Below are 12,066 nucleotides of genomic sequence, written 5' to 3' on the forward strand. Positions count from 1 at the left end.
TTTGCAGCCAGATTTCTTAATGTTTATAAGTTAATAGTTTTCTAAAATCTAGTGCTGCTTTTTTTGAAGGAAAAGCAGGAAGAAAATCTACTATAATATTAACATTTAGATTGGTTATTGATTTTATTACATAAGTGCCCTGAATACCTGATCCAACTACTGACTTGCCTCAAAATCATTACAAATTATGTTAGTAATTAGTCATAAAAATACCAAAATAATCTAAATTAAAATTAAATATCCTAAAATAAAATAATTTACAATCATATTCAAGAACTCGACATGGAAATCTACATAAAATAATGTGATCTGCTAAAGCAGCGAACTTCCAAGCCCCAGTGACACCCCAAAAGAAAATTGCAGGGTAATATAATCTATTATGCTCCAAAAATCAGATCTTCCCCTAGTGATCTGTCACACTAAAAGAGGAGAAATCAAAGGAAGGAAACAGTAGTAAATGAATATATTCATTTAATAGGACTTTGTGTTAAATTATCTATCAGAACATATTTAGGTTCTTTGGCTTTAAAAAAAAGACATGGTGTAATCAATAAAATATAATTAAAATTTTTTAAAAACCAAAAGATTAAAAAAAGACCTTCTCCAACGACAACATACAGATGGTGAACAGACATGAAAAGTTGCTCAACATCATGAATCATCAGAGAGATGCAAATTAAAACCAGAATGAAATGTCACTTCACGCCAGTCAGAATGGCCATCATCAGTGAATCAACAAACAGGTACTGCAAGGATGTGGAGAAAAGAGAATACCTTTTGCACTGAGGAATACAGACTGGTGCAACCAATGTGGAAAGCAGTATGGAGATATCTCAAAAAATTAAAAATGGATCTGCCTTATGACCCAGCAATCCCATTTCTGGGAACGTATCCAAAGAAACCCAAAACACTAATCTGAAAGAACATAAGCACCCCTATGTTCATTGCAGCATTATTTGCAATCTCCAAGATATGGAAGCAGCCCAAGTTTTCATCAGTAAATGAGTGGATAAAACAACTATGGGACATTTACACAATGGAATACTACTTGGCTATAAAAAAAGAAGAAAATTTTACCCTTTGCAACAGCATCGATGGACCTGGAGAACATTATGCTAAGTGAAATAAGCTAGTCAGAGAAAGAGAAATACCATATGATTTCACTTGTAGTGGAATCTAATGAACAGACTGAAATAACAAGCAAAATACACAGACTCATAGAGAGCAGGATGACAACCATTGGGAGTGGCAGGGAGGTTAGAGGGTAGAGGAATCGCAAAAAAGAAAAAGGACTTATGGACATGGACAGCAACGTGGTAGTTTGCAGCAGGGAGGGGAGTGTAAGGGGTTAAACGGTAATGGAAAAAATACAATAAAAAATGTTTTTAAAGACTTTAACACCAGTTCTATATTAACAATAGTACTGTATACCACAATGAAGGAATATTCTTCCTGAAATACGTTAATTCTCATGTTTAAAATATGTGAAGGGTGTAGTAAAAAGCATAAGTTTTTAATAATCATAAATATATTCCAAAAGTGTTCTCTTTTATCCCCATTTTATAAAATCTGGAGCCATTCTAAAGCTGAATATAAAAAGATATGCTATACTGTTGACTACAGAATACTAAAAAATTTTATTGCCATTTAAACAAAGAAGCCATAACAGTTAAATGAGCTTAAGAAATAGGTTTCAGTATCACAAGGTGCCAGCTGTAAAGAATTATGGCTAATTGAATATGGAACTCCTGCTTAATCAGATAACTGCTCTGCTATTTCCAAATGAAATGCCATTTCCATACTGTCTGAAAATGGCCCGTTTTATTGGTAACCGGAGAAAACAATATAAACTGTAAATAACATTAAGTGCTCTGTTTACCCATTCCAGGCACTGAAGTAGCAGGGGATCCAAGACGTCTCGGTAACACACTTGATGGCAGGGCTGGAGTAACAGTTCTTTCTGGGGGTCCGCCAGGGGCTGAAGTGTCCTTTGCTGGTCCAGGAGGTCCTGGAACTTGTGGAGAAGGACCCTGGCTAGAGCTTGCTGGTGTTGGAGAAAGGTTTCTTTGAGCTGCAGTTCTCTGACGAATCTCTGGGAATAAGAAGTATATACTAAACTTAATATCCAATATACCACATCAGCCAATATCACAAGTGTTACTTACATTTAATAAAGTTTTGTGCCAGCAAAAGGCATCCATAGAGCCAATCTGCTTGTAAGAAGAAATCTATAAAACGGAACATTGAAAACTGACTATAACAGAGTACTCCATTTCTGAACCTACAGGTCAACCGCATATATTTACAAAACAACCCTTGATCTCACTCTATTTACTGATATCACTTTTCAAAATAAATTAAAATAAAATCATCATCCAATTATGTGTCATGTCTTTTACAGCAGTCCTTCCTAATATATAATAAAGAAAGCATATCAGAATTAGTGAAAATCCTAGTGGAAATTGCAGATTTGTTTTTCAAGATAAAAATAATGATAACTATGAAATGAATGAGTAAATATATTCTGGGATTATCAAATAATTTATGAGGTAATTAATCTAAGTGGTCATAGAAACGCCAATAAAGTATTCTTTACTATTAGGTACCATGTCTGTTCTCCATCATACTATTGCTATCTTTTTTTAGTAAATTTCTTTTTGCCAATACATTCAAAGGAAAACTTCCACTCAGCATAATGTATCATCATAAATAAATCTTATATTTAGTTGCAGAAATTACAAGATTTTCTGTAACGGGTTGGCAAATGTGCCACATCCAGGCTGCTGCCTCTTTTTGTAGTTTTATTGAAACACAATAATGCTCTTTTGTTTACATACTGTCTACGGCTGCTTTAAAAAAGAGTTGAGTAGTTGCAACAGAGACCATATGGCTCTCAAAGCTGTTTACTCTCCAGCCCTTTACTATCCAGCCCTTTACAGAAAGTTTTATGATCCCCTAACTCAATAACATAAAATTCAATTCTATCATTCCCCATTCCCACCAATACCTTACTTGAATGTTGATGGTAACATCTCAAGTAAAGAAGCACTTACAACTTTTTTAATTCTACATATCACAATGAATTATTACAAATCTTGAAGTAGTAGGCTGAAACCAAAGAAGTTAAATTTTAATTGGCATGACTGGCAAAAATGCACATTTTTCACAAGCAAAATAGATTTGGACTTTATTTGACAGTTAAAGATTTTCATGAAAAGTTCACTGCAATCAAAAGTACAGCTGTAGCATCAGATTTCAATTTACTACAATCTAATCTACTAGTTAAGAACGTAGGCTCAGTGGTCAGAAAGGTTTGGTTAGAATCCTGGCTGTTGCTACATTACCTCAGATGGGTTAACTTCACTAAGTCTCTTCTTAACTCCTAAGACTGTTATGAAGATTAAATAAAATAGTATCTTTGAATTGAAAGTTCACATTTATGGAATACGTAGTACTTCATGTGACCATGCTTTCACACAATTAAGTATTTCCAAATGACCAGTCAGCTGTAATTACTGGAACCAACTAATTTTCCATTGATTGTTATTTTTTCAAATGTGATGGGTTTATTTTATTTTGCTCTGATGCAAAACCAAGGACTCCACCACAGCACAGAGATCAATGTATTAAAAGGCCACGAAAAAGTAGTGTGGGACATGCAGGACATGATGTACAAGCTGGATGAACGGGTTGTTTCCTTTATAACATGACACTACATTGTCGCTGAGGAACACACTTAAAGTAATACTGTGGAACTGAACTGAATCGTGGCACAAATATAGTACTGAACACTTAAAACCTATATAATTTTATTAACCAATATCACTCCAGACAACTTCCAGACATGCCTTCCAGCACCTCACTTAGGATGGACTTGTGATCTCTAGACTTCAGTGTGTGGGAAGATTACAATTCTTTGGAAGAATAAAAAATTCACACTTTTGAAATTTTGGAGAAGAATTTTAAGGCCAAAACATAGTGGCTTCATTTCTCTTCATCTCCAGGGATAAATCTGATGCTTTATTCAATACCTCATTAAGCTTCTAGTTCACATCCCAACCCAAACTTGTGACCTCCTGCATCGAAGTTCTTTCCATTGATTAAAACTGATAGGGTCAGTTTGACTCCTGGTCGAAAGTCTGAGAATAACCCAGTCCAGTCAGGCTGGCATTATTTACTTTAGTAGAGAGAGAAGTTCTACGATCCAACTTATATTAACAGTGATGCCAAAACGGTTGTTGTTACTGCCAGCAATGTAGTCTCTAACCTAGCCACTGCAGTAATAAATTACAAGCTTGTCATCATTATATAAATAGAACTTTTATATTTGGCTATTTCCATGCAATTCATATAGAAAATTTCAGATTTTACTTAGACTAGTTATATCCTAATATCTCCTGCAAGTTAGCTAGTAACTTACCTAATAATCACAAGGAATGTGATAACAAGGAACACCTTAAAAGGTAATTACACATTAGGAAAGCCATTAAATGCTACCAAAGGTAGTGCAGTCAATAAAGTCACATTAAGATATGGTCATTTAAATTAATTTTATAAAACAAGGCATCAAATATTATAAATCATTTTAGATGATTTCAGATAAAACATAAAAAATGACATTTTCTTCCAAATAAAACTTAACATTTATTAGACTACATTAAAAGTAGCTATTATCTTTTCACTTCTTAAACAAAGACTTGAGACTGCTTCCTCTGAATGTGCATTTACTCTGTGAAAATTAACCAAACCACACTTTTAACAGCACTCGTGCTACTGAAAAGTGAGGTTTATAACTACCCAGTAAGCAAAGAACATCATGGTTAGCATTCCATAAGAAATTTGGTGTAATAACTTCTAAATTTAAATTTAGGCAGACAAGGCGGGAGGGGAACGATAAGAAAAAGGAGAGGGAAAGGGAGAAAAGTTTCATCATTTTCAAAGGAAAAGCAGGGAACAAAGACAGTATGGCGATCACCAGAAGGAAAGAGGAGTGGGGGAAGGTAGCAGAGGGTAAAGCGGAGATAAATGTGAGGGAAGGAGACTTGACTTTGGGTAGTGAATGCACAATATACAGACGATGTATTATAGAACTGTACATTTAAAACCTATATCATTTTATTAACCAATGTCACTCCAATAAACTCAAGTTCTAAAAGTTACATATCAATAGCTGAAAATAGCTAGTGATACAATCTAAATTTATATCTGGAAAAGTGTCATGAAATATTCTGGTAGTTTTAGTTTAAAATATCTAAGATTTCTCAACTTTTAGCCACTTGCCACTCACAAATGCCTTGTATTATAACCACACCAAAAAGTTTCTAGTACTCACCAAAGTAGTCATATTAGTTATATTCAACATTTCTTGAATTTAAATATAAAATAGCATCATTCCCCCTCATAAAAGATTTACCAAGCATCCCACATCAATCTAGTATAGTATCATAAGGAGCATTCCATAAAGTCAACTCTTTTTTATTAAAGTCACCAGCCAGGACTAAAATTTAAATCAAACTAGTTTGATCCCAGAGTCTATGCTTTAGCAACTATCTTGTATTATCATTATTTTAAACTTCTCTTCCTTTTGTTTACTATCATATAGTAGGTTTTTTTTAAGTCTTTATTTATTTATTTGTAGAGAGAGGGGAAGAGAAGGAGAAAAACATAAATCGGTTGCCTCTTGCACATGTGCCCCCAACTGCAGACTTGACCCACAACACAGGCATGTGTCCTGCCCGGGAATTGAACTGGTGATCTTTTGCTTTGTGGGACAACATTCAAACAACTGAGCTACGCCGGTCAGGGACCCATAAGGTCAACTCTTGACAGGAGGATGTTTTAACATCCTTATCAATGACCAATCAATAATTCCATAAAAATCACACTCATTGAATATAAGGACACATCTCCTTTTTTAATTCAAAATAAAGCAAATAAAATCAAAATATGATTAAAAACTACTGCGCTGGCTGCCATAGCTCAGAGGATTGAACGCAAGCCATATGAACCAAAGGGTCACCAGTTCGATTTCCAGTCAGGACACATGCCTGGGTTGCAGGCCAGGTACCCAGTGGGGGCCACATGAGAGGTAACCACACATTAATATTTCTCTCCCTTTTTTCCTCCCTCCCTTCCCCTCTCTAAAAATAAATAAATAAAATCTTTTTAAAAAACTACTATATGATAGTAAACAAAAGAGAAGTTTAAAATAATGATAATACAAGATAGTTGCTAAAGCATAGACCCCGGGGTCAAACTGGTTTGATTTAAATTTTAACCCTGGCTGGTGTGGGTCAGTGGACTGAGTGCCATCCTGCAAACTGAATGATCACCAGTTTGAATCCTAATCAGGGCACATACCTGGGTTGTAGGTCAGGTGCCCCATGGGGGGTGCACAAGAGGTAACCAATCACACATCAATGTTTCTCTCCCTCTCTTTCCACCTCCCTTCCCGTCTCTTTAAACATAAGTAAATAATTTTTAAAAAGATTAAAAGAAAAAGAAAAAATAAATTTTAGCTCCACCCCATTTATTAAATGTACATGCAGGCTTTACCGAGTTGATAACATCTCTCAGTTCAGCTTCCTCATAATGAGAACACTTACCTCTTATGGTTTTTATAAAGATTAAATGAGATGATCAATGCAAAGAGCTTAGCCAGAGCACAGAAAAATTACTTAATAAGCAATAACTAGTAGAGTAGTATACATCTAAAGGTTCCAGAGATTAAATAAGTCAATAGCTAAGCAATCTAGAATTTCTAAATCAGTTATTAAAATAAAACACAGTTATTGATTTACAAATTAAATGTTTTCCTAAAGTTATCTGTGAACTTATTTAAATGCTTAAATTCACAATTTAGGTAAAAATTTAAATCTATTAAAGGTAATTGGCAGAGAGTATGAGCTTAATAAAGGTCTAAGAAACAAATCTGTCTTTCTCCTGAATTTCAGTATCAAATTTCCAACTGCCTACTACCCGACTCACATGATGTAGTAGGGAGAATAATGGCCTCCCAAACATATCTACTTCCTCATCCCTAGAACCTATAAGTATGTTACATGCAAGAGGAATTAAGGCTGCAGATGAAATTAAGATTATTAATCAGTTGAATTTGTGTTGCCAGCTGCACTGAGAATTTCAGTTTAACTTCAGGAGACCACAAAAAGGTATCTTCAAGCAGAAAACTTGCTAAGCATACCACTTGCTGGCCTTTAGTTGAATCTTTTTGCTCTTCTCCTTTTTAAATTAAGAACACATTTTGCTTTATAGCTCTTTATCTCAATATTTACTTTTTTCAATCACCTTGATGATTTCTTTCTACTCTCATTTCCTACCTCTCTCAACTTTAAACCACCAGTACCTTTCAGTCTACCAAGGTCCCATTTGGTAAATTACTATTTTATAACACTTAAACAAAATTCATGAATTCAAATTTTCCTTTTATTTTCTTCAGCTTAATGCATTTAATAAGCAGCCACTATGAGTAAGGCACTACTGAATGAGATTAAGCACTGCCTATAGAGGTGGCAAGCAACAGTAATACAAAATTATGAAACACATGCATGCAAGCCAAGTGCCATAAAAAAGGAGCCAACAAAGTACCATGGAGATTTCAAGAAAGGGGAGATTAAACTTAGTGATGGGATGAAGAAAGGGTTCGTGATAATGGTGGCATTTAAGATGAACCCTGAAAATGGATGAGGGTAGAAATGCCTTTGTTAACTGTATTAAGGTACATGTGGCAGTTTTAAAATAAGAGTCCAAAATTCTATGATTTGCCTCCCATCAAATGGAGGGAAAAGGATGTATACATCCCCTCCCTTGGATTTGTGCTCTGTTACTCTTTGACCACAAAAATGTAAGTGTGCCAGCTTTTAGGACTACTTTCTGTCTCTTGAGCTGCTTACTCTTATAACCCAGCCACAACGGTAAGTGCAATCCCAAGTGACCCCATTAGAGGTCCCTGTGGAGATGAACCAACAGCCAGCACCAACTTGTCAGCCTGATAAGCCATCTTGGTAACAGATCCTCCAGCCCCAGTCAGGTATCTCCAATCAGTACAAGGCAGATGAGTCGATTCGACCAAACCTTGACAAAATTACGAATTCATGAACAAAACAAATGGATGTTGTTTTAAGCCACTAAGTGAGGTGGTATTAAATAATAGATAACAAACAGTGCAGATATGACACTTAAGTAAAGAATACTCGAGTGAATTTACTATTTAATAAGGTATTTACTAAATTTTCTTAACCAAATGTACATTCCCCACAAAATAGCAAAATATGAAGTACCATTCGATTTGCTATCAAAATCAAAAAAGATCAATGATTTCTGCCTTAATGTCTCATATACGCCATGGAACACACATGAGTACACTCTGAAAAACAACTTCAATAAGTTGTAATCTATTTGCTTGAGCCATTAAATTTTTCTGCAATACTTATTGATTTCAAATTAAGCTGTGGCAGGGTACAATTGACCTTCCTTTTGTTAATTTCATTAGTAGAGATGTAATGTTACACACAAGGTAAAAGAAAATGTATAAGTGGCTTCCTTTTAAAACAAATACAGAAGAGTCTGTTAAGAATTTATTTTAGCTATCAGATGGCATCCTTCAATAAGCTTACCAGACTTTCTACTTCAATAACTCACTCCTACCTGTGGTCATAATCTCCTCCTATATCCTTGCCATTAAGGACAACTGCATGACTCAAGTTCAAACATCTCACTTTTAAACCACCTTAACTTCCCAGCTATTTTGTAAAGGATCAGACTGTAAATATTTTATGTTTCATTGACCATATATGGTTTCTGCTGCATATTCTTATTCTTCTTTGTTAGTTTTTAGAACACTTCAAAAATGTAAAACCAATTCTAAGCTCAAGAGCCATATAAAAGAGACATTGGCCCAGATTTGCAGGCTATAGTTTGCAGACCATTATATTAATACTACCAACACCATCTGACTACATCATGTATACATCATCCCCCTCTTATGTCCTTATTTCCCTCATGATCATCTTAGATTTCACAATACAGTGTTATAATCACTCCTCCGTATGCAAATTCACCACCCTACCCCTTTATCAATTTATCCAATCCACTAGGCAAAATCTCAGCCCTGGTTAACGCCAACTCTCTGCCTACTCCATGCCTGGTACCCACACAACTAAACACAATTGGAAAACACACAACCATGCTTTAAATTCATAATCATTATCTTTAAGTGGATGTCAAGTGTTCCCTGGCAGTCCTATCTTTCCCTAATTCACTTACTCTCTTACTCTCCTAGAGAATTATTTTATATCTCCTCTTCAAAACTCCAATATTTGCCCTGACCAGTGTGAGTCACTTGGTTGAGTGTCATCCCTCAAAGGGAAAGGTCTCCGCTTGGATTCTCAGTCAGGACACATGCCTGGGTTGCAAGCCCGGTCCCCAGTTGGGGGTGTGAGAGAACCAACCAATAGATGTTTCTCTCACACATCTATGTTTCTCTGTCTCTCTTTCTCCCTCCCTTCCCCACTCTCTAAAAATAAATAAATGAAATCTTTAAAAAAAAACCCTCTAGACTTCTGATCAAATAGAGGCATAGGTAAACACAGCTCACCTCATCACACAACCAAAGCAAAAATTACAATGAAACTACAAAACAACTATCACCAGAATTGTCAGAAAATTGAGCTGCATGGAAGTCCAACAACCAAGGAATTAAAGAAGTCACATTCATCCAGATGGGTGTTTGAAAGTCTATGCAAGTGACTGCCATTATTAACACATTTGAAAAGGAGGAATCAGAAAGCTGGAAGTGAACAAACTGGAGAGCTGATGGATATGATGTTGGCAAAACCTGCCCCACCACTGTCATCTGTATCATCTTTAGACAAGCATTAAAGAACTGAGTAAAATATCATGTAAAGTTTTAGAAATTGTTTAATGGGGCCAGTGAGCAATAATGCCTTTCTGGAGCTTCTGACAATCTATCAAACTAAAAAATGAAACAGAAAAGCATCTCAAGAAAGCACTTTTAGACTTCCGGTCAAGACAGAGGAGTAAACACAGCTCACCTCCTTGCACAATCACAGCAAAGATTACAACTAGACTGCAAAAAAAATATCACCCAGAATAATCATAAAATCAAGCTGTATGAAAGTCCAACAACCAAGGAATTAAAGAAGTCACATTCATCCAGATGGGTAGATAGGAGGGGTGGAAAGGCACAGAGATGCAGAGACACGGAATGGGCTATCCCACACCTAAGTGTTGGTGGATAAAAACTGGGAGGGATACCTTCGCGTGAGGGATTCCAAAGCCACACCAGACCACCCTGCCCAGGGTTCCAGTGCCAGGAAGATAAGTCCCCATAACTTCTGGCTATAAAAACCAGTGGGGGTTGGGATGGTGGAAAACTGCAGTATTCTCAGGAATCTCCTCTTTAAAGGACCGAAAATGGACTTAGGACTTACGCACTCACTCCTTCTGGGCTCTAACACTGGGGCAGCAGCTGAAAGGGCACCAATGGCATACAGGAAGAAACTGAAGTATCTGGCATCAGGGCACTTGCTGGGGGACAGCTTCCTCCCAGACAAAACTCCTGAGGTAAAGCAGTGGCATGGTCTGCTTTCTAAGCCATCCCCCACACAGAGTCACAGAGCAGCTACATCATGTCAGAGACTCCATCAACTTAATTCACACAGGTTGCCCCACCCTGGCGATTACCTAAGGTCTGCCCCACCCAACTTATCCATGTGCTTTTCTACAATAGCCCATGCTACTAAGGCAGGGAGTCAAAGAAGCTCTAGCTAACACAGAAACAAACACTGGGAAGCTGCCAAAATGAAGAAACAAAGAAATATGACCCAAATGAAAGAACAGAACTCCAGAAAAAGAACTAAACAAAATGGAAATAAGCAATCTATCAGATACAGAGTTCAAAACACTGGTTATAAGGATGCTCAAGGAATTCAGTGGGTACTTCAACAGCATAAAAAAGACCCAGGCAAAAATGAAGATTACACTAAGTGAAATAAAGAACAGTTTATAGGGAACTAACAGTGGAGTGGATGAAGCTGAGAATGAAATCAATGATTCAAAATGTAAGAAAGGAAAAGACATTCAATTGGAACAGCAAGAAGAAGAAAGAATCTAAAAAACAAGGATAGGCTAAGAAGCCTCTGGGACAACTTCAAATGTACCAACATTTGAATCACAAGGGTGCCAGAAGAAGAGAAAGAGCAAGAAACTGAAAACTTATTTGAAAAAATAATGAAAGAAAACTTCCCTAATTTGGTCAAGAAAATAGATACACAAGTCCAGGAAGCACAAGAGTCCCAAACAAGACAGTCGTAAAGAGGATCACACCAAGACACGTCATAATTAAAATGCCAAAGGTTAATGAGAAAGAGAGAATCTTAAAAGCAGCAAGAGGAAAGCAGATAATTACTGTATTTTTCGGAATATAAGACGCACCAGACCATAAGATTCACCTAGATTTTAGAGGAGGAAAATAAGAAGAAAAGCCTTGCTCCACCGCCGCTCCCCACCCTGCCCTGTGAGTCAGGTAAGCTACATTTAGACTATATGACGCACCCCCATTTTCCTCCCAATTTTGGGAGGGGAAGTGCATCTTATAGTCCAAAAAATATGGTACCTGCGAAGGAGATCCCATAAGATTGTCAGCTGATTTCTCAAAAGAAACTGCAGGTTAGAAGGGACTGGCAAGAAGTATTCAAAGTGATGAAAAGCAAGCACCTACAACCTAGATTACTCTATCCAGCCAACCTATCATTTAGAATCAAAGGGCAGAAAAAGTACTTCCCAGAGAAGGTAAAGCCAAAGGAGTTCAGCATCACCAAGCCATTATTATATGAAATGCTAAATGGAATTCTATAAAAAAAAGATCAAAACTATGAACATTGAAATGGCAATAAATTCACAATTATCAAAAACTGAATCTAAAAAAGAAACCAAGCAAACAGTAGTACAGAAACAGAATCATAGATACAGAGATCATCTGGAGAGCTATAAGCCAGGAAGAGGAAGAAGGAGAATGGAGGAAAAGGT

The 12,066-nt window shown here is 36.4% G+C and overlaps 1 protein-coding gene across 6 annotated transcripts in view; it reads right to left on the minus strand.

Annotated features, from left to right (window-relative positions):
* The window catches only part of LNPK (lunapark, ER junction formation factor), a 75,569-nt gene that overhangs the window by 20,757 nt on the left and 42,746 nt on the right, over positions 1-12,066 (minus strand). For all 6 annotated transcript variants that reach the window (XM_024561533.4, XM_045196293.3, XM_024561535.4 and 3 more), the window contains one exon: positions 1,880-2,092. In XM_024561533.4, coding sequence (XP_024417301.2) covers positions 1,880-2,092 — 213 coding nt within the window. The remainder of the gene's footprint in view (positions 1-1,879; positions 2,093-12,066) is intronic.

Source organism: Desmodus rotundus, chromosome 2 (assembly GCF_022682495.2).
Source record: "Desmodus rotundus isolate HL8 chromosome 2, HLdesRot8A.1, whole genome shotgun sequence".
NCBI classification, from domain to species: domain Eukaryota; kingdom Metazoa; phylum Chordata; class Mammalia; order Chiroptera; family Phyllostomidae; genus Desmodus; species Desmodus rotundus.